Consider the following 23,901-nt stretch of genomic DNA (forward strand, 5'->3'; position numbering starts at 1 on the left):
CTGAGTTATGGAAAAATAACTGTGGGGCACTGTACAGGATGCAGGAAGTCTAAGGGAAAGATTTACTGAAATATTTATGGAAAGAAGTGTAATGTTATACCACACAGTTCTAGACTGTGGCAGTAACTAAAAACTGAAACTTCAACATATTTCAATCAGTTGAGTGGGAAGCTATATAGACAGTGGTTGATCTTGCCTCATGGGCCATGCCAATTGTTTGGACTCTGCATCTTGCTTCACTAGTTTGCCATAGCATAGTTATGAAAAGGGGACATTTCAACTTTATCCAACCACCATAAATTAGGGTTTCAGTTGAGCAACTTTAGCGCAGGTTTCAAAAGGCAATCTATACTGCGAAATGTGAAGTAGTACACAGAGACGTCTGTCTTGAAGCTCACGGCTTTCAATGAAAGGCTGAGTCAAGTCGTTGTTCTACGTTAAACACGTGACTGATGGCCGCCTCCACCCCATGACGAACAAGCCGCCCCTTTCTGACGTCACAAAGGGCGGACCGTACAGAGTTCCGTACAACATGGCGGTCCGCAGCGCATTCACTGCCGTAAAGCGACACTGTTCGCCCTGGTTTGCGACCGCCGCCTGCTGATTACCGGTAAAATGGGGCAGGGCTGTCAGAGAGTCTGAGTCCCGAACGGCCGAAAACAATAACTGTTCTAAGAACATTTGTTCCTCACAGAAGAACCGATGGACCCCAACAGGATAATCCAAGCGCTAAAGGGCACGATTGACCCGAACCTGAGGATCGCGGCGGAGAATGAACTCAATCAGGTGCGTTTATCACTGCTACAACTTCGTTGTTTTTGTTCGGAGGGGAACCGGGTCTGATTGCTCCATTCGGGGAAAGTGGTCCTCGTATCCGTCGCACGCTCCCAGCACTAGGGCCTGTGTCGTGTGTGTGTGCGGGGACCAGCGAGGTCCGCTCGCTCGGCTTCGCCGCACTTTTCTCTAGCGCTTCCCGGCGCGCGCGGCTTCGACCCGTTCGCGCTGCGCACGTTCTCGCGGCGGCGCTCGTCGGGAACGTCACGCGCGCGGGGAGCGAGAGGAGCAGCGCGCAGCCGGCGCCTTCGGGAGTCGCGGTGCGGCCATGGCGGCGCGAGCGCTGCCACCTGTGCAGCCCGCGCGAGCAGAGTGAGAGAAAAGTGCAGAACCGAGTGCTGCGGGTTCGAGCGGCACGCGAGTAGGTGGATAAACACGACAACATGGATTGAATGACTGTTGTTGTTATTGATTGCGAGTGCTGTACACTCACTGTACAGTACAGTCAGTGTACTGTGTGTGTGTGTGTGTTTACGGTACCCGCGCGGAGGGTAGGCAGTGAGTGAGTGCGCTGCTGTCCCGTTTCGGACCCCTGACGTGATTGAGTGATGATGGTGGTGGAGCAAAAAAGTGCAAACCAAACGGGCGCTCCGAAGTTTTTAATAACGACACATCATGTCGCACTGCTGTTAATTTACAGTAATTTCAGCAAGTAGGTACAAAATAATAGGTGAAGTACTAGCAGCAGAATAAGTAATAATATAATAAATAATGATGAGAAAGAAAAAACTGGTCTTGGCGGGGGGAGATACTGTACTGGGCAACACCGAGTGTGAGTCCCTGACCTGTGTGTGTGTGTGTGTGTGTGTGTGTGGGTTGGACAGAACAAGTGAGCAGAGACCCCCCTACCCGCTACCCCCTTTATATAATCATGTGCACAAAGCTGTGCCAATGATGCAATCGAATGCAACCCAGTGCTGCTGCTGCTGCTGCTGCCCGACAGGCAAAGGGCTCCGCTCTCTTTCTGGGAGCTTCTGCTGCGCCTGGCACCCACTATTACTCCAATTTACACCGCTGCCCCTGCCGTTGTGTTTTCTCCCGTGCGTTTACCCCAGCTCGCTTACTCTGCCCAGAGGCCCGGGGAGGCACCCGGAACATTTTGGTTATAAATTTGGTTCCCTGAGTTGTGAGGTGCCTGCTGCCACGCCCCCTGACTTCACCTGTTCTTTTCTGTATAAGAAAACGCAAGTTCTCCTCTAAAGCGAAACGTAAATATTGCCATGTTGGTGTTGTCTTTTCAGTCCTACAAGATCATCAACTTCGCCCCCACCCTGCTTCAGATCATTGTGTCCGAGCAGGTGGAGTTTCCTGTGCGTCAGGCGGGTAAGGGGTGTGTGTGTGTGTGTGTGTGTGTGTGTGTGTGTGTGTGTGTGTGTGTGTCGCTTTTTCTCCCAGATACGACGAACAGCGGTGTGTCTGTTGATTTCACAGACCCCTTGGTGAGGTACTGCGGTACTTGCACAAATGGATGTGTACAGATGTGTTGTAAGATGCTTGAGTGTATACATTTACATTACTTCGTCTAGCAGACGTTTTTTTTCCAAAGTGACTCCCAATGAACACTATGTAGTGTTATCAGCCAACACCGTATTCACCAAGGTAATGTACACTGCTAGATACGCTACTTACAATGAGTTATTCTTGCATACATCAGCAAAACACGCGCTCTGTTCCACTCGCGCACGATGGGTGACTTAGTCACCAGTTCACCTGAACATCAAGTCTCTGAACTGTGGGAGGAAACACGAGCACCCGTAGGAAAACCACGTAGTCATGGGAAGAACATGCAAACTCCATACAGAGTGAGTGGCGATCAAACCCACGTCCTCTCGCACCACCCAGGATCCGTCGTGCCGCCCACCTCCGGTCGTACCCTGACAGTGTTCTCTTTTTCCTGTCCAGCTGCAATTTACCTGAAGAACATGGTGAGCCAGTACTGGCAGGACCGAGAGCCTTCACATGGAGAACTGGTGTTTCCCTTCAACATCCATGAGAACGACCGTCAACAGATCCGCGATAATATTGTGGAGGGCATCATCCAGTGCCCCGAGTCCATCCGGTATGTCCCGTAGAGTGGTGTTGTTCTTGTGGAGCTGCAAGAACTCTCTGTGGTTTCCGATGATAGTGACGAAAGAATGGACTCATTCAGGGATTTGAGAGAACTTTTTCGTAAGCAAGACTGAACAAGTACAGGAAGTCCCCGAATTACAAATGAGTTCCGTGTCTTCAGTCTGTCTTTTTCGCATTTTGCTGTCAGAACGGTTAGGTATGGTGGGTATCTAACGTCAGTTTGTCAGATGTTTGTCTTTGTGTATATAGTGTGCCTTTTGAATACACTAAAACATCTGTAATCTGACAATACAGCAATAATAATAATAATAATACAGTGTAGTGATGTAATGATACTAACGATAACAACAAACGTTACTACAGTATTTATAATAGAGAGACACAGAAAGAGATGATGATGATAAATGTTACTACTATGATGACAAACAGAAAACACAGAAGAGGCTGGGCTCAAGTGCGGGATCATTTATTCAGAATTGAGGGATTAGACGTAATCTCGCGGTCGGGGACGGGCGAATAGTCGGTCAGTTGATTGGCGAACTGAGCAGAGGCGAGGATCTGAAATCGTGGTCGAGGGACAAGGCAGGTGGCCATTATCAAAGAGACGTGGAACGCGACTGGAGAGTGATGAGGGACAGGACTTGGAAAAGCAAAGCCAGGTAGGTTTGAGAAATGGGGGGCAGAGGGGTGGTCTGGAGTGAGATTCCACAACTAGGAAGAACTGTCTTCTGTAGCCAAGTGAGAGAGAGCACAAAACATTAAAGAAGCTTTAATGTTCGCTTTTCCAGTGTTAGTTGGCGTTTCACCTTTTTCCGATTGCATTATTATTTCCACTTTAGTTTCAGTCGTGATCGTTTCTCTTCTCTTTGTTGCATCACCATCACTTGGATCACATTTACGCTTTGGTTCCATGGTTACGAGGGTAAAAACAAAAGAGTTTAAGCCAAATACAGTAACGCACGAGACACTGTTAACGGGAAAAGGAAGTTTGTCCTACCTCGGGCTCGCACGCCCTGGCCGCGAGCCGACAAACCACTGTAGACGCGTGATGTTTTCATGCACGTCGTAAAGTAGCACCTGTTTATTACGAATCGTATATACAGTGACTCGAACTACCCTACACTGGACAAGTGGATTGATAATGGATTGAAGGGTGTTTTTACTTATTTTTAAAACTTATTATTACTTATTTATTATTATAATTTTGTCAGAGGTTTTCACAGAGCTTAATTTAAGTAGGGACATGTGTATTAGTCAGATTTTTTTAATTGCAACCTAGTAGTACAAGTTACTTTGAAGTTACTCATTTTTGAGGTACAAACAGGATTCTGGTCCCATTATGTGTCTAAGTTGAGAACCCATTGTACTTCTGGAAGCCTTTTCCCCTCCAGTAATGGCTTTCCAAATAGTTGCCAGGTACAGTAATGCTTTGAGTACTCCGTCATTTTTTTCTTATTAAATCTGGGTTTGTTGTGTTAGATGTTTTTCTTTGCTTTTGACCTAAATGGAGCAACATCATTGTTCCTTTGGTGGTACGCCCAGTAAAAGGGACATGTTGCAGAGCACTTCCTAAAGTTTGCCTCGTTTATGCTTGTGCCCACAGGGCTCAGCTCACTGTGTGCCTACGTGCCATCATCAAGCATGACTTCCCAGGCCGCTGGACTGGTGTGGTGGACAAAATCCGACTGTACCTTCAGTCTCAGAACAGCGCCGGGTGGTACGGCAGCCTACTCGCGCTCTACCAGCTCGTCAAAACGTACGAGTGAGTGGCCAGATTTTTGTCTGTCCTGGAGACACAGGTACTGGTACCAAACAGTGACTGCCAGGGTTACAATATGAGCCAATATAAAGACTACGTCAAGAAAAAATTGCACCTGATCAGGCTTAAAAGTATTTAATCATGTCCTCGAATGACCCCTGACCTCACGTGAAATCACTTTCTGCATATTCTTCTCCATAATGTTGCTTGTAGGAAAATATATTTGAGCTGAGGGTTTGTTCTTTTTGTGGGTAGCTTTTTTTTCCAATTATAAACTGAGCAGTTAGTAGTAATTCTATTTATAATGTCCTTTCATGGTGTAATTTGTAAATCATATTGTTAAGACAGTAAAAACATAGTGTTGATGTGGATCTTGGCCCTGACTGATGTGATCACGTTGTTGCATTGGCTGTATCTCACATGCCCCCCCAGGTACAAGAAGGCGGAGGAGAGGGATCCGCTACTCGCAGCCATGCAAATCTTCTTGCCTCGTATCCAGCAGCAGATCACCCAACTGCTGCCAGACGCCACCGTCTTCTCTGTGTTGATCCAGAAACAGATTCTCAAGATCTTCCATGCACTTGTCCAGGTAAGAGCCCTTTGCCCATATATCGCACCTCACAACTCATTGCTTGAACAGGACCAGCTGTTCCCCAGTCAGAACCTGAGCTGTAAAATGACTTGGCCAGGTTCTTGTGAGAAAGATGGCATGTCTTGACTGCAGTGCTGAAATGCAGAATTTCTTAAATTCTTAAATCAAATTATAAGGTTATGAGTATGACAGGCTGTATACTTTTCACTGTGTACTCAGTCACTCTCTGCCTCTTATAAGGGTTTTTCCCCAATGGACTATTTTTTTAGATCACTCTTATTTGAGCTAACTGACTTCCTGTACATTAAGGGTGTCCAACCCCTGGCCCGCAGGCCACACATGGCCCAGCACCTCATGTAATGCAGCCCATGAGAGCATTTGTAATATACTCTACCGGTCATAAATACTATAATTTCTACTGGATTACCTGGTAATACAATTATAGTGAGACGCGCACAGTGCACGTTGTCCGGTAACATGACAACGTCACGGGCAGCAGGTGACGGATCCGTTGTCCCCAGTCAGAGCTCCGCTGGAGTGTGTGTGCGCCACGCCAAGCTGTACAGCAGCTGAAATGACATGTGGTTGACTTCTTTGTGAGTCAAAAATCTCAATAAGGACTTATAAACAATTAACAAGCATGGACTATGCACTGTGTAATATACATTGTTTAATTTCACACATACAGTAGACTATTGTCATTATTTTCCCCTTTCTTGTTGAAATTCATTGTCTTCTACTTTTTAGCATCCTATGAATACCCTCACTTTCTAGCCATTTTAAATAGAAAAGGTAACTTGAAGTTAATCACAAATGAAAATCCCTGCTAGACACCCATACACACAGACTGAGACCCAGACAACTACAGATATGGCTTCCTTGTGGTAGCACAGTCAGCCGATGTTATCGTACAGGTGGAATGGTCATTGTTAGTCGTTAAGAGGCGGTGCAGTTAGTACGGGTGGTTGTAAGTTGCATGCATTATAAATCTCAATTCACTTTATCACGTATAAAACTTAATTTAGAAAATTATTATTCAGGAAAATGTCTAAAGTTGAAAAGGTAAAGGATAACCTTATTTTAAAACTTGAAGTGATAAAACGGAGAATTGTTTTAAAAGGTAATATTACGAATGGCTTTGGAATTTCGGTTATTAGTTGTTTTGCAATTTACGGTTTACAAATGGCTCAGCAGAGAGGGGTTTCAGCTGTTACAAGTGATTAAAGTAATTACATTATTTAGTAGGGCAATCACACACTCGTTCCCTCGCACATTCACCCATTACGGGCAATTCAGTCACCGGTTAACCGAAACGTGTGTTTTTGGACTGTGGGAGGGAACCAGAGCACCTAGAGGAAGCCCATGCAAGTGCAGGTAGGGCATCTTAACACTGCGCAGACTGAGACAGATGAGCACCCACTTGGAAACCCACACTAGGAGCTGTGAGGCACCAGCGTAACTGCTGTGCCCCCCAAGAACAGCAGTGTAAAACAAAAAAAGGACTAAATAAATGTAGGATAAATGATGTGGGGAAACAGGAGACAAGAAAAAGAAACAATAAATCTGTTGCGTATGAAAAATTTAAACATCATTTTCAAGCCTGGATTTAAAGGTGTCCAGAACCAATTCTGATATTCTTGCCTTTGTTTTGAATTAGTTTTTTTCAATGTTTAAAAGATAAGCAGGTTTTCTACTTGTATGGTGAGGGGGGGGGGAAATGGGTGAACTTTTTGTGGCTGTGATAAATCACAGTTTAGATTGCCAAGAATGCAGGTTGTATAATTTACTTCAGTGCTGTTTGTTATTATTTGCTGTGTTTTCAGATAAAGTTAGGGGTGTAGCAAAATTCACTGATATACTTGTATGATTTTGTCAAAATGGGTTAGAGAAAATGTTATCCAGGTCTCAAGCTGAGGAACTTTTAAGGACCTGTGCTGAAATATGAAGTGAATTGTGGAGTGGCCAGGTACCAATGCCATGAGTTTGTGAGGCATGTGTTGATGTGAACGGTGATGTTTATGTGGTTTGCTTTCTGTCACAGTACTCGTTGCCGTTGCACCTGGTCAACAACACGGTCCTGACCCAGTGGATGGAGATTCTGAGAACTGTCATGGACCGAGACATTCCTCCTGTAAGGACAGCCTGCATGTGGTCTGGTTCATTTAGCCTCTGCTGTTTACTATACCCTCTTATACAGTTAGGTTAACACATAACATTGCAGCTGCACTGTGGGTAGCAGATGCCCTAAATGAAGTCACGACTGATCATGTGCAACTTCAGCACCGAGTTGTTGGTGAACTGATGCACTGGCTTCACCGAGTGCCTCGGGCGGGCTCTGTGTGTGTTTGCTAGGAGACATTGGAGGTTGACGAGGATGACCGGCCGGAGCTGGTCTGGTGGAAGTGTAAGAAGTGGGCGCTGCACATCATAACTCGGCTGTTTGAGAGGTGAGGTGATCGCCGTATGTGGTGGGGCGTAAGGGCAAGTGCATGATGTTATCCGTGACAGCAATCGAAGCCCATACTAAATGTCTTCTAGATATGGAAGCCCAGGCAATGTTACAAAGGAGTACTCGGAGTTTGCAGACTTCTTTCTGAAGACGTACGCTGTGGGGATTCAGCAGGTATGATGCTGAGCTGTGGGTGTCTCAGAATGTTCTCCTCACCCAAAGATGATTTCAAGTATATTTCCAGATATTTGTTGACTACCTGCAGTGTGTGAAATCTGTCTCCAAACTTGAAAGAATTAGTTCATGGAACTGGCAAAACAAGTGGTTGTTGTATTGTGAGGAAGGTGGAAGGTACCTGTGGTGGAAATGCCACACCTCATAGTAACATCTGTGTACGCCTGTGGATAAAGTCATACAAAGCCATGAGCTGGCCCATTTGTTCACGTGGTCCAAGTTGCTTCTGCGCAGGTTCTGCTGAAGGTGGTGGATCAGCATCGGCTGAGGCAGTATGTCACTCCGCATGTCCTGCAGCAGGCGCTTAACTACCTGAACCAGGGCATCTCCCACTCGCTCACCTGGAAGCAGATGAAGCCTCACATGCAGGTGAGACCAGCCATCTTCACCCAGCCATGGCGAAGATGGAAGCGTAAAGAAGGTTCCGCAAGTTTGCACTAATATGGAATAGTATGAACTACTGCAGTCATCCTTAATGTAGTAAAACCTCAGTGACAGCACTTTTCGACCCCATTATATTTGAAGAGCATTTTATTTATGTGGAAGTCCTTAAATCACGAATTAAAAACGTATTGATGAAATTGCATGTATTTTTGCTCCATCCTAAGTGAAGTACATTGAGCTATTCTGTGTAATACAGCTCTCAGCTGGCAAATGCAGTGTGTGTGCAGAGTGTGTGTGTCTTCACTGTGTGTTCAGAGTGTGTCTTCTACTTTTTCCCACCCCCAGGTCATCTGTCAGGAGGTTATCTTTCCACTGATGTGCTACAAGGATGAAGATGAGAAGCTGTGGCAGGAGGACCCCTATGAGTATATCCGCATGAAATTCAGTGAGTCACTATCCTACTTCCCCAACAGTTGTATCATTCTTGTACAGTGTTCTCTGCCTGTGTACTCTAATAACCTGTTCAGCCTCCTGGTCACACTACACAGTTTCTTCAGTCTACTATTCTGGCACAACACTGCAATAATGTGGAATTTCCAGTTGTACATTGATGTTTTTTTTCTTTTAAATACATGAGAATGTAACGAAGTTTTATTTAATCTATTTTTTGGACATACAGTAAGTCTTAGGCACTTAGATGTTTCACAAAGATATTTGTTTTAGATGGTTATTTAATGTTTTCTGCATTAGTGTCAGTGGGAAAGAGCATATTTTTATTTCCAGGCATTCCTTTTGCGAGAAGTTAAAGTGAGAGTTTTGTATGTCGTTAAAGATAGAAAGCACACATACACTTGTCTGAGACCGCTTGTCCTGAGCGGCGCAAGGGGCGCAGGGCTGGAGGGGGAGGGGACACACGCAGCACGGGACACCAGTCCGTCACAAGGCACCCCAAGCGGGACTTGACCCCCAGACATGCCAGAAAGCGGGACCCAGCCAAGACCGCTGCGACCCCACTCGGGATAAACGCTTGTTGAGGATGGTTGGTTACTAACCTTTGTAGGAAGTTTATTAATTAAGAGCATTATTTTTGGAAGCATTCTCACTTTACAGCTTTTTTTCCCCCCCAACCAAGTGCCTAAAATTTTTGCACAGTACTGTAAGTATATTAAATGATACTTGGGGGAACATTTGTGATGTGTTGAAATGCATTGGGAGACTTTTTTGAATGACCTTCAACCTTTTTTTTTTTTATAGATTTGTATGACGATCATGCTCTCCCAGCCACGGCTGCCCAAAGTCTCCTGTGCAAAGCGGCCAAAAAGCGGAAGGAGGCATGATTCTATTCTTTACCAATCAATAAACAGTGCAGACCTACTGGTCCTTTGGACGTTTGTTTCCTCAGCATCAACATTTCTTCCTCTGTTTTGTCTTCCCCGTCCATTCTCTGTCAGGTGCTGCCCCAGATGATGGAGTTCTGCCACCAGATCCTGGTGGACCCCAACGCAGACCCTCGAAGAAAGGATGGGGCACTGCATGTGATTGGCTCGTTGGCTGACCTCTTACTGAAGGTGAGATGTTTCACAGGGGAACTCTTTTGTAAGCAATGACCATCCTCTAACTTAAAATATCTGGCTTCTTTTTAAGAAGAATTCCCTCTGTCATATGCTAAAGCAAGAGTGAGGAAATACCTTGTGGTCAGCTGTTTTTTCTTTTTATTTTTCTCTGGGTGCTGCTTATTACAGAAACGGGTGTACAAGGATCAGATGGAGCTTATGCTGCAGAACTACGTGGTTCCCCTGTTGAACTCAAACCTAGGATACCTGCGGGCCCGGGTCAGTGATACAAACTCAGCCATCCAGTGAAATACGTTTATTTGTGTTGTTCCAGTAATGGTTGTTGAAGTGGGGGTTTTTCCCGGCCTCATCGCAGTCTTGTCTCCCACTAGTTCGGTGTCCATGCGCCTAATGGCCTTTCAAAGCAGGCCCCGAAAGAATGCTGACTGGGTATCGGCTGCCCCTGTTCACATAGAGCCCTGTGTGTTTGCTGCATTTATTGCATGGCAGAAGATTCATGAGGCTGCAAGTGCTGTAAATGTTCTCTTTGTAGAAATGGAAATCAAAACATAAGCCCTGAAACACTGGCTTATGTCTGTCAGAGAAGGCTATTTAAATCTTTGTTTTATTAATTAATCTCTTGGCTTCTGCTTTCCTCCCTCCCACAGTCCTGTTGGGCCCTACATTGCCTCATATCGGGCTATGGTGGAAAGGTTAATACTAAAGTTTCCATGAAAGTTCCTCACTGTGGTGGAATGGTCAGTCAGGGTTCATTTTTTGACAACCTGCCTTTGCCACCTATATGCATCTGCTCTTCTGGGGTCCAGTGGGTCAGGCACTATTTTCACACGGTTGTCACAGGGTTTCTGGTCATGAGGGAAGTCTAACGTGTCCTGTTCCTCCTTTTCCTTCATTTCCAGTCATGCTGGGTGCTCCACTCTTTCAGCCCATTGCGGTTCCATAATGAGCTGGTGCTGCGTAATGCAGTGGAGCTGGTGAAGCAGGACCTTCTTGCAGACAAAGAGATGCCCGTCAAGGTGGAGGCAGCCATCGCCCTACAAACCCTCATCAGCAACCAGGAGCAAGGTGTGGGCTTGAGGTTGAATTTGCCTTTTTGCTGTTAAATACAAAGCTGATCTCATGATTGTATTTAGAATTGTTCTTGGTTACATTCATTATGTATATTTTAACACCATAATGTGCTATAAATAACCATTAAATAGGGCACAGACAATGGCCTAATTCAAAACTTAAGCCTGAATATTATGGCCCTGGTGAAATTACCATCTCACTTATACACATATAGATACACACGGGTGCCTTTGTCCTTTCTCTACTTTGAATCAAAGGGCACTTCTGTCATTTGTCCAGTGACCATAACAAATGTTCTTCCGACCCCTGGCAAGCAGACACACTTGCTTCATGGGGATGAGCGTGTTTCTTCTCTCAGCCAAGGTCTACATCAGGCCCTACATTAGGCCTGTGATGCAGGAGCTCCTCCACATTGTCAAGGAGACGGAGAATGACGACCTCACCAACGTTATCCAGAAGATGATCTGCGAGTACAATGAGGAGATGACCGTCATCGCCATCGATATGACACAGAATCTGGTATGAAAGCCCAGCTTTGTGAATGACCATACAGTTGACCTGTGTACTGTCAACTGCTCCTGTTTTCTGTATTGGTCTCTGTTCCAACACTAGATGTCACTCTTACAGTGTGTTCACGGTTCTTGGAATCCGATGATGGATGTTGTATTGTACACTTTGATCTTTAGATTTAAAATCTGAATGAACAAATGTAAATTTCGTGCTTTAATTTAAGACATTAGTGCAACAGGTAACACTGGTACCTCAAAGCACCTGTGCTGTGTGTTTGAATCTGGTACAGTCTGTGGAGTTTGAACGTTCTCCATGTTTGCATGGGTTTCCTCCCGCAGCCCAGATACATGTGTTTCATTGGTGGCTCTAAATTGCCTGTAGTGTGTGATCCTGTACATATGAGTGTGCCGTTCGCATTGCTCTACTGTAAAAATGTGTGCATGATTGTAGGTAGTTTAGTGTAATATAGTATGCCGTTGTTAGTTGCTCTGGATGAAGGAGTCTGCTAAATACTAGTTAACGATAAGTGTGTTCAGTGCATGAAGTTGTCGCAGAGTGCCACATAACAGCACGCAGACATGTGCTCTTTGCTCCTTGTGTTCACCAGGGCTGTGGAGTCGGTACACAAAACCTTTGACTGAGCCTCCAGTAACCCAATAATTGCTTCCGACTCCACAGCACTGGTGTTCACATAGGTTTCCGGGATGCACTCTGGGTCCCATGCACCCAAGCTGGTGGCGTTACTGAGGTTCAGTAGGTGATTCAGACTTTGAAAGTCCTGTATAACCAGGTTTTCCTTGCCTAACGTTTTATCTGGCTGGCACTGTGTCGATAGTCGCATGTCCTTTGGCTACTTTACTCCAGCTGGTGCGACTGGCATCAAGCTGAAAGTTTTGCACAAGCTGTTTATTTTACTGAGTATGAATCGGAAGTGACGGCCTCCCTCAGACTCTGTCTGCTGTACTGGGGATGCGACCCTAATGGCGATGTCATTAACCATCCCCTCTACATGCAGACCTCTCTAATTGGCACCGCTGTGCCTTGTTGGGTGCTTGAGCTAATTTGCATTAATTTCTCTCTCTCTCTTTTTCTCTCTCTCTCTCTCTCTCTCTTTCTCTGTAGGCCACCGTTTGATTAGTTTAAGTGTGCTTCTTCTCATGTGATCCACTTTGCGTCTAATTCATTACGACTTGAAAACCCAGTGTCTAATTAGATCCTGTCTGTTTATTCCCAGGGCTCTGAGGACTAGATCTTTGTGTTTATGCTCAGAATTTTGCTTTTACTTTTTTCATGAATCTTATTTGTTTGTGGAATTTGGACCCTAAATATATTCCATATTGTGTTTCTGGATGGTTTTAGAATTATTGTTGGTGGTAAAGGCTGAAAAGCTTGCTTTGTGTTGCTTTGTGGAAACTTCATCCATCTTATTCAGACATGTCTTCCAGTTTTGGCACAGAATGAATGTGTGCATAAATCTTTTTAAACACACTGACTTAAGTTCAAGTAGGAGACAATTAGTGGGACCGTATTTATTTTGTGTTTTGTTGCTGGAGAAATAATTTCCCTCAAGCGACTGAGCTGTTGTGGGTGGATGGAAACAGAGCTGCTGCGTTCCGCTCCTGCCCTCATGCTTGTAATTCAAGATATGGACGTGAGCTGCAGGTAGTCTCTTCTCTGATGACTCAGGATTTTCCTTCTTCTAGTTAGCTGCTGCACTTCCTTCCTGGAGGATTTTCTGCTAAGCGGATTTTTTTTTTTTTTTGAGAAGCAAAGACATTTCCATTATTTCTTATTGCAGAAAAATGCACTTGTACACATTTACATACATTTATTTATTTAGCAGATGCTTTTCTTCAAAGTGACTTCCAATGAACTCCATGTAGTGCTATCAGCCCACACACCTTATTCACCAAGGTGACTTACACTGCATCACTCATCCATGCACCAGTGGATGGTAGAAATTTACACCCTCACAGTTGTTCAGTTTTTGTCAAAATACAGAAACGTCGCTGACCTGTCCAGGGTAAATGGTTCCAGCAAATGAACTGATTGACACCGAATTAATTTAAATCACACAGGGTAATAAGTTTGGATGGGGACATGGTGATGCAGTGTGTAGTGCCAGTACCTCACACCCCCAGGGCTCTTGATGTGAGTCTGGCACAGTCCCTGTGAAGTTTGCATGTTGTCTCTGTGTTTCCTCTGGGCTCTGCTGTTTCCTTCTAGTGTAGAGAGGTGTTTCAGGTGAACTGGAATTGCTTGTGTGTGTGTGATTGCACCGTAAAAGATTTGCATTCCATCCAGGGTGTGCCACACGTCAAGTCCTTTAGTATCAGGGGCAGGCTCTGGTCCACTACATCCCTAAACTGAGTAAGTGGTTGCTGAAAATGAATGGGTGGATAGATAATAGATTTGTATCAGTTAACATATTGCAATAACTCTACAAGAGTGTTAAAACAAAGAAGACGGCGCTAAAGGATTTAGCGTCATAATGATTAAAGTATTTATTAATCATGGAAATTGCTGTTCTAGACAATATTTTAGGCATGTAACATTTTGCGTAATTGGTGGCGAGGATGATTATTGTTTTGACTTTGCAGTCTAACTGGATTTCACCTTTAACAGTAATTGCCATGAAATCATAAAACTGGTATTATATGGAATGGGGGAAAAAAGCCACATACTACTTCTAGAACAAGGCAAAGAAAGAAGGGACTAAAGGAGAGGAGTAGGATTCTAGGGTCGTTTGTCCTGCAGTGATGATGGAGCTAGTTACCCCTCTTCTATTAAAGCAGTTGTAGAAATGTATGCACTGAAGAGGGGAAATGTCCTGCTATGCAAACAGACTTTGGATTCCTTTACCTGCTTTGGATGGGGAGGTCTTCATTAAGAAATAGGTACTCATTTTCTCAGTCTAACAAATTTATATAAATCAAATACGAAGGGATGGAAAGTAAGCATTCTTCAGAGCTAGGTACTAACATGGAATATTGTGATGTTACTGCGGTGCAGTGGAGCTGTATTTATACTTCTCTCTCTTTGCAGGCAGAGATTTTCGGCAAAGTACTACAGAGCGAGGAGTATGAAGAGAGTGAGGACAAGACAGTGATGGCTCTGGGTATCCTCAGCACCATCGATACCATCCTCACTGTCATGGAGGACCACAAAGAGGTTGGTGACGCCAGCCTAATTGTCACCTTCATAGGCTATCTTTGTTCAGATCACACCTGTTCCAGTTACTTCCAGTTTATTGCACTGTCATAGCAGCCTCGGCACCCTGCTGTCACTGCCATCCCATCTTTGTGGATAAGATACCTGATCCACAGCCAGTGAGACAAGCTGTGAGGTCACATCCTCTCTTCTGGTCTGTTCTTTTCTAGATCACACAGCAGCTGGAAGGAATATGCTTGCAGGTGATTGGCCTTGTGCTGCAGAAACCCATAATAGGTAATGGAGTATATACTCTGTGTGTTTGTGACATTTAGTGTGTGTTGTGCTTATATTACTGGTTTACATCCAGTGCTTGTGCCATCGTAAAAGCCTTCGTTGTGCTGTACATCAAGCATGCATCCACACAGATTAGGCCCACATGGTGATTATTTCCTTGCTATCGCTGTTTCCTCAGAGTTCTACGAGGAGATCCTGTCGCTGGCCTTTGGTCTGACATGTCAGGCCATATCTCCCCAGATGTGGCAGCTCCTGGGAGTCCTGTATGATGTGTTCCAGCACGACTGCTTTGAGTACTTCACAGGTGTGGCGCGGAGGGCTGGCTTGGCTGTGTTTTATCTGCACGCATCATATACGTTTCGCTTTATTGTGCAAGTAAACAGAAGAATTCATGTCGGACTAAGAGGAATATCATCAGCGGTGATTTTTTTTTTTTTTTTTTTTCTTTTTTTTTCAGCTGACTTCACCCCTCCTGTTCACTTTCTCAGTAGCAAAAGTTCTGAGAAAGTGTTGCACGGTGATGTCCAGCTTGCCTAAAAATGTCATGAGTGGGTATAAGCAATGTGTGTCGAGGAATAAAGTGTACATGATGAGCAAAAGTATTTGTACACTGACAGTGTAATTCATGACTTGCTGTCTGACTGTTGCTACAAGCAGTAAGATGTTCCGTAAACCTCAAGAGGAGCATCCAAGCTTGCACGTGTCCGGGGAAAAAAGGCAAATTCTCTTTTTTTGGTGACATTCTTCATTTGTCCACAACAGACATGATGCCACTCCTGCACAACTATGTGACAGTGGATACCGACATGCTGCTGTCAAACCCCAAGCACCTGGAAATCATTTATACCATGTGCAAAAAGGTGAGAGCTGCCATGGTGACTCTTAGGATGGTCAGAGCATGGCACTGTTCCACTGTGACCTTTAACTTCTGTTGTCCCCGCCTGAAGGTCCTCACAAGTGATGCGGGCGAAGATGCAGAGTGCCATTCTGCCAAGCTGCTGGAGGTGATCATCTTGCAGTGTCGTGGGCGTGGCATTGATCAGGTAAGTGAAGATGTTGCGCTGTGAGTTGACCATCTTTTTCTTGATGCATTCGAGAGAGAGAGAGAGAGAGAGAGAGAGAGAGAGAGAGAGAGAGAGAGAGAGAGAGAGAGAGAGAGAGAGAGAGAGAGAGAGAGAGAGAGAGAGAGAGAGAGAGAGAGAGAGAGGAGAGAGAGAGAGAGAGAGAGAGAGAGAGAGAGAGAGAGAGAGAGAGAGAGAGAGAGAGAGAGAGAGCTGTGTGATGGGATGGAGTAGCCAAGGTGTGTTTGTATTGCAATTCTTTACTTTCCAGTGAAAATTGTCATGAAACATGCATCTATTGTAGAGGCAGCTGATAGCGTAGTGTTTTTGAGCTGGTGCTTCTGGATCCAAAAGTTGGCAATTCAGTTCAAATATTACCTGCTGCAGTAGTACCCTTGAGCGATTTAGGGCAAGTACCTTGCTCAAGTAAAATTGCCCAGCTGTATAAATGGGGAAATACCTGTAATTAGTTGAATGTTGTAAGTCACTTTAGAGAAAAGCATACGCTAAATTAATAAATGTAAACGAATCTGAATTTAGTGCACAGGGTGTCTGTTTCTAGCAGATAAGAGCTGCTTTTTGTTCGGTGTTTTTTTTTTTTTTTAAATATATTAATCGCAGCCTCAGATTGACTGGGCTTTTTTCCTGCCAGTGCATCCCCTTGTTTGTGGAAGCAGTCCTGGAGCGGTTAACGCGAGGTGTGAAGTCCAGCGAGCTGAGGACCATGTGCCTGCAGGTGGCCATTGTAGCACTCTACTACAACCCTGGCCTGCTGATACACACGCTGGACAGCATCCGCTTTCCACACAGCCCAGAGCCCATCACCGCCCAGTTCATCAACCAGTGGATGAATGACACAGAGTTCTTCCTGGGGTAGGCCATCTTCCATGCCTTCTAACCCTTTTCCAGGCAGTCGTACCCTGCAGCGTGACCATGTTGCAGTACTTACGCCAAGTATACTAAGTAATTAACAACAGAGTTCCTTATCTTTTAATGTTATATATTCATTATCAATAACAACTTTAGTGCAGGGCTGTGGTGGTCCGAAACCTGTACCAGAGGCATAGAGCATGAGGCAGGGTACAACCTGGACAGGGTGCCAGCCTATTTCATGGCATGTTGTTGTTGTTGTGTGTGTTTTTTTTTTTTTTTCTCCCCCCTCTTCTTCCTGGTTTATCTTCCTTTATTTCTGTAGAATTGCCCAGTGCTTTTGTAATGTTCTCTGAGATTTTGGTGAAATCTCTTTTCTGCTTTTGGAGAAAAGCATCTGTAAATGTAAATGCTTCTTTAGCTCTTTTAGGAGACATTTGGATAATTTAGCTGAGGGATATTTATGACGTAAACAAAGAAACTTCACGTGATCACTGCCTTTCTTTCACTTTATTGAAGACATGGACACTATGCCATTAGAGCTGCCGGGTGTCGTTACTATCAAACAATTGCTTAAGATTAGTCTTCTTTTGATCATGAGATTAAGCCTTTATTTAGAGTAGCAGTGATTGTTCCCAGGGTAATTTAGAGATTAATACTCTAGATTTAGTCAGAAAATAGGCAGATTAACACTACTGAGGGGTTTTCACACACCAAATTTCTGTCTCTGTTCCAAAACCTTTACAAACAACTAATTCAAGACATTGTATAGAATAAAACACCTGCTGTGGAAATAAAATGACCATGTAATGGGCAAAAATACTATTGTATAGAACAGAAAAACCCTCTGCATGGACATAGGGTGTTCATTATCAAAAGCTTTTCTGTGGAAACTGGTTATGTAAGAGCTCAGTGTACTACATAGTTAACCTCATAGCCTTTTGCTTTAACCAGGCCTTTACTCAATACACAAAAAAAGCAGTGGGTTCAACATGGATCAGATGGTTTTATGCATGTTGGATTTTGTATGGTCTCTACAGGCTCCATGATCGTAAGATGTGCATCATTGGGCTGAGTGTCCTGATGGAGTTGCCCAACCGACCTGCTGCTGTGGAAGCAGTGGCAGCCCAGATTGTGCCTTCCATCCTGCTCCTGTTTCTGGGCCTCAAACATGTCTATGCCTCCCGAATCCTAAACAAGGCAGATATCCTGGCCAGACGACCCAATTCCGATGAGGAAGAGAATGGTGGGTGCAAGAGTGAGCTTTCGTGAAATTGTTGTGTGCCTCAGACCAGTGGTAATGATTCAAGTTTATTTTTATGCTCTTTTGGATTGAAAACACACACACACACACACACACACACACACACACACACACACACACACACACACACACACACATTTTCAGAACCGCTTGTCCCATACGGGGTCACGGGGGACCGGAGCCTACCCGGTAACACAGGGCACAAGGCCGGAGGGGAGGGGACACACCCAGGACGGGACGCCAGTCCGTCGCAAGGCACCCCAAGCGGGACTCGAACCCCAGACCCACTGGAGAGCAGGACTGTGGTCCAACCCACTGTGCCACCGCACCCCCGGATTGAAAACAATATTAATTTAATCAACAAATTCATAAAGGTGTTTCATGTAATCCTGAGAAACATGCAACAGACAAATTTTCATGAGAGCATTAAAGAAAATTGCAAAGTAGAACATTCATCTAATTATGTACGTGGCTATGTGAGTACACATGCCGCAATCGTATAGACAGCTTTAATAGCGTGAGTATTCTCACAGTAGTGTCAAATGTTGGTTAGTGATGCTATACAGCACCTTTAAACCCCATAACATTTGTGTGCTTTGCAGGCTGACAAAGTGTTCTTGAGAACTTTCTTTATATCTAATGTTCATGAGCCAGATTATTAAAATGTCTTCATGTCTGTCCAGTGTACTGGGTCTCACACCCAGTGCCTGCAGGGGAGAGTTTGGACCAAAGTGACCCTACATTGCACAAGCAGTTATTGATAATGAATGACTAAAAGTATAGCACTAAAAGGCAAGATAGAAATAATACTATTTTATTGTATATATGATATGTTTCTGTTCGTAATACACAAAAATGCCTTTTATTTTGCTTTCCAGTTAATGTTTTTTTTTTTTTTTTTTTTTTTTGTTTTTGCATGTGTGTGTGTCCGGGAACGGTTTTCCTGTAAGAAATAATGTTGTTTCAATCCACTCACAAAGAGAATTCACCTAATAAGTTGATTTCCCAGAACAAATTAACCCTGTAGTGACAGATGGCTCTGTTTCTGCTCACCTTCTTTGACAGTCTTCTGTAAGCATCATATTCTACATTTGCAGTAACTGACAGGCAGAAATTGTCTTACATGGATGGGCAATCACTCTGCTTTAAAGAGAGAGAGACTTTTTACAGATTAAATGAAGAATTGCAAACTGCTTCTGAGTTCAGTGAGTGAATATGTGGTCGGGTTCTATCAGTGAAGAAGGGCATTATTTGGCAAACCCTGATCAAACCTGCTCTGTTTCCCGTAGAGGAAATCCCAAGTGATGAGGATGAGGTCAGTGGAGTCAACCAGAACCGGAACGCCATGCAACAGACAGCTAGCTCAACAGAGGGCCGGGATGATGATGATGATGAGGAGGAGGAAGACTACTGGGACGAGGAAGGTCTGGAGGGGACTCCTCTGGAGGAGTACAGCACACCGCTGGACTATGACAATGGGGAGGACGAGTACCAGTTCTTCGCAGCTGCTCTGCTGAGTATGTGTCTCGTGTCGCAGCTGCTGTCAGACCCGATCTGCTCTCATCGCAGGGCGGACTGCTCACTGAAGCAGAAACATGCACGACAAGGTGCCGCAGTTATCCGAGGCTTCACTGACTCATGTTGCATTTGCCTTATTCATTTTAAGCATCCATCTATTTGTAGCTCTTGCATTTTTTGACATGAGGTACATCTCCACAGTTAGTGTTTAATCAGATGGTCTGTTATCTCTCTCCTTAAGACACTAGTAGTGTTGTGTTGTTGCTGGAGTTTGATGCATCCACCCAGAACCACCACTAGAGAAACCGAAGACTTGTACGATGTCTAAGTCATGCCATGGATGGAACTCTCATCAGATAACTCTATGGGGATTGCAGGGGTCCAGAGTACAGATGCCAGATGGTATCAATCCCTCATGGCACCGCTTAGTGACGACCAGAAGAAACAGCTTCAGGAGATCTATAGCCTGGCCCAGCAGAGGAGAAGTAAAGGAGTCAAAGGGCAGTGGTGAGCACACTGAGCGTAATCTCACAGTGGGGGTGACATTTCTGGATTACAGCAAACTTCACGTCTGGAGTCACAGTAGTATGTTGTGGAGACAGTTATGGAGATGGAGTAATGTGTCATCTAAAATTTGCAGGTTTAGTATGAAGTAAAACTGAAAAGGCAGCAGGTAGTGTAGTGATTAGAGCTCTGACTTCCACTTGATTGACCAGGGTTCAAATCCTACCTCTTGCTGTATTATTATTTATCAAGGTACTTAGCCTGAGTTGTTCCAGAAAGAATTACTAAGCTGTATAAATGGGTAAATTACAGGTTACAAGTAGCTTAACACTGTAGTTCACTTTCTACAAAAGTGTTGTCTTGATGAGTAAGTGTAATACATGAATAAACACAATAACTAAATGTAAAAGTAAACAAAGCTTGCTGCATACTGAGAATGTAGATTCTACTATTACTTAATATATAGTAACAAAACTGAACAGAAGTCAGTTTTGTTTACAACACATGAAAGTGAATTTGCCAATTTTCCAGTTTTTTTTCTTCTCCCCTTCCCTTCTATGTCTCATTTAGAATTTCAAAGGACACTGTAATCAGGAGGCCCTTATGGATCTGTAGCACAGGTGTGGTTTTACCCTGAGTGGATTAACATCAAGGACTGGTCCACTACAGTGCCAAACCAGGACTGAGGCCAGCCTGCAAGGACTGGTCCAAGATGCCACCAGAGCAGACCTGAAGTCCAGAATCTCACATCTCTGTGCAGTGACTGGAGGCAGGGTTTCTGTAGGGGGTTGGACATTCTCTCTCTCTCTCTCTCTCTCTCTCTCTCTCTCTTTCCCTTTATCTCTCTCTCTCTCCCCCCCTCTTCTCTTTCTCTGAGTCACTGGATGCCTGGCACATGTGCTTATATGTGCACATGTATGTGTACATGCTTGTTGTTCTTATAATTCCAGTTACTTTGTAAGTATTAGTAGATGCAAAGGAATGAATGAGTTTCTTTTGGCTTTAGCAGTGCCATACGGTCATGGCGTCAGTCTCTTCTCTCTCTCTGTCCCACTCTCTCACTCTGTCCAGCAGTATTTTGGGTTTGAATTCTGCTAGGGTCTGTGTTAGGTTCGGTGTGTTCCACCACATGGTGGGACTGTGGATTAGCATTGGATTTTCATTCCAAACAAAAAGGCAGGAGTAGGACAAGACTTTTTTTGTAACAAATTCTAGGTTTCAAAATTAAATTATGAAATGTTCAATGATTTTGTATCTTTCTTTGTGTGTTAATCGCTTGGGAATGGAAGTGAGTGTGTGTGTGTGTGTGTGTGCGCGCGCGCTCAGGCACATGCAAGCCCACCATCATGTCTGTATTTTGTAAACTGGAACTTGGAATCTGGATTCTTTTCACATTTAAAAATGTTCTGCCACAGAAAAGCCTACCATAAACAATATTGCCACACTTTCAGGCATGCATGTGCCTTATTTTGTCACTTACCTAGTAATAAAGAGACGTCCATGTTTCCACAGAGGGCTATTTTACCATAGCAGTTTTTGGTGAAATACCAGAACAGGGGTCTTCTTGGAACTTGAACCAGCAACCTTCAGTTCAGCATTCTTAACCTGCATTTTATTCTGACATGTTTGTCTCTTTTGTTTAAGACTAACATATTCAGTAATGTGTTTTCATATAATTTATATATAAAATCTCAATCAATACATTGACTGAAAAATGTGGAATTTAAATATTAGTTTTGTGGTTTTCTGAAATCAGTTTGACTGACAGAAAAGTCATTAATTAGGGTGATAGTGGTTTAATGGATATTTTCCCCCTTTCCAGTCTTCTTGGTTGTTTTTTTTTTTTTTTTTTTTTTTTTTTTTTTTTTGGAGTAGACGTTAAATTTGCTTAGAGAGTAAATGAATGGAGTCTTGGAGAGAAGAAATGACGCCAGTATTATTTTTTTATAATTTCCTAAGTGTGAAAGTTTGGTATGGAAAAGTAATTGGTCCCTAAAAGCTCCAAAGTTGGCAAGTACAAAGTAGTAAGAAATGTTAAAAAGAAAGTTAGATTTATATTTCATTCAATTTAAAAAAAAAAAAAAAAAAAAAAAATTAAAACACTTTCAATGTAATGGTTCAGTCCAAAAAGTACATAATTTTTTCACCTTCAAAAAAGGGTATTTAGAGTGCAACAGACCAAGTTTAAAACTGTCAGATTTTGGCAATTCTGCAGTATAAGCAATATTCAAAGCAGACCTCATTTATTCTTGCAGTGCAAAGTATTTGCATATTGTTTTCTGAGGGTGTGGAGTCTCGAATTGACATCACTGGCTTAGGTTCAGCTCAACACTTTTTGCTTTCCAAATGTGTTTTAAACTGCCAATTTTAATTTCTCATGAATCTCCGAATCATTAATTTTATTAGTATAAGTATTTCATCATGAGTACCGAGCTACAGAAAGCCACAGCCTGAACTTAAGATGTTTTTGTTCGAGCTGAAACTTTAAGCCACATTTCTTATAAAATTTCGGTGTGTCTTAACAAAATATAAGTTCTGTATAATGCTTCATTTCTTTGAAATTACTTTAACACCCTTTATATATTTTGCAAAAATGAAATACTGTACAATACAGTAATGATTAGCACTGCATTTGTCCCTGAAAGGTGTATAAGTTTTAAAAAAACACCTTACAGCCCTGCAGTTTATGGTCAGTGCTGGGGGGAAAAAGCAATTTTAATACAGAAATATCCCTTGTGCATGTTTTCACGTTGCTACAGCAAGAAGGGCAGACCCACTATATGTACATTTGCTGTGAGAAACTCTTCTGGGATGATGTGGTTATGGCTGCATTTCAGGCAAAGCGCTGCTGCATGTAGGTCTGTTCAAGAGCCAGTTTGAATACCGAAATCGCCCTTCCCTGAAGTTGGCCAGTCGGACCATCGGCTGCACTCCACCGAGACGCAGGTAGAAGCTTTCCTGTCAATGCACACATTTTCTTTACGCAATGTTTCGGATCCCTTGTGTTACCAGGGGCCCGCCCACCCAACCGCCCTTCTTTCCCTGCTATTAGAGTGGGACTACTGCAGTAGCGGTACCGCTCATCTCTGGGCTCCATGCAGAAGCCGTTTTATTGCCTTGTGGAGAATGACTTGTGCAGAATGTGTTGCTGGTGGTGGTGTTATTGCCAGCATTGTTCGCATTGCGAAATATTGTCGCCAAGCACTGGTATTGTGATACATTCATAAACGTGGTGCTAACAGAAAAATCATGAGGTGGATTTGAGTAAAAAGTGGAAGAAGGAAAAAAAATATTTATCTGATCCATTGTAGAGTTACAGCGAGTGTGCCGAATACACCTTGGGAACGTTGTCTTACATGGATAGTTGGCAATGCCAATGGGTGCTGTTATCTTTGACATTAATGTTTTTCTTTTTTTTTTTTTTTTTTTTTAAGGAGAAAATTTTATCCAAAGCCATACACAGTCTCTATGGAATAATCCATGTTAAGTTCTTTACGCGGTTGTACCACAGTTCCTTGTGGGACTTGAACTATATCACCTCTCTGCCTTTTCAAAAGTAGGAGACTTTAAAATCACATGCAAATATGTGGGGTTTGTCACGTAAAACTCTACTGTAGAGGACTCATCTGATATTGCTGTGGATATTGAGCTATTTTGAATATTTCATCGGAAATAAAAGCAGTGCACAGGGAAACGGTGTCTCACAAATGGGCTTGGTCCAACCAGGTCTAAAATAGTGTGGTCACAAGTGGCTCCTACA

General features: G+C 43.7%; 1 protein-coding gene across 1 annotated transcript; it reads left to right on the forward strand.

Annotated features, from left to right (window-relative positions):
- Positions 1-519: 519 nt before the first annotated feature.
- On the forward strand, positions 520-21,377 carry ipo8 (importin 8). The gene is made up of 25 exons (XM_018730228.2): positions 520-786; positions 2,076-2,157; positions 2,737-2,893; positions 4,508-4,666; positions 5,096-5,252; positions 7,297-7,386; positions 7,608-7,702; positions 7,794-7,878; positions 8,173-8,307; positions 8,668-8,767; positions 9,577-9,653; positions 9,774-9,890; positions 10,065-10,154; positions 10,796-10,961; positions 11,326-11,486; positions 14,523-14,648; positions 14,858-14,924; positions 15,103-15,228; positions 15,687-15,784; positions 15,872-15,967; positions 16,638-16,858; positions 17,896-18,101; positions 19,409-19,636; positions 20,015-20,144; positions 20,712-21,377. Coding segments are annotated over exons 1-25 (3,054 nt in total). The 5' UTR covers positions 520-702; the 3' UTR covers positions 20,713-21,377.
- The last annotated feature ends 2,524 nt before the right edge of the window (positions 21,378-23,901 follow it).

The sequence above is a fragment of the Scleropages formosus genome, chromosome 21 (assembly GCF_900964775.1).
Source record: "Scleropages formosus chromosome 21, fSclFor1.1, whole genome shotgun sequence".
Lineage (NCBI taxonomy): Eukaryota > Metazoa > Chordata > Actinopteri > Osteoglossiformes > Osteoglossidae > Scleropages > Scleropages formosus.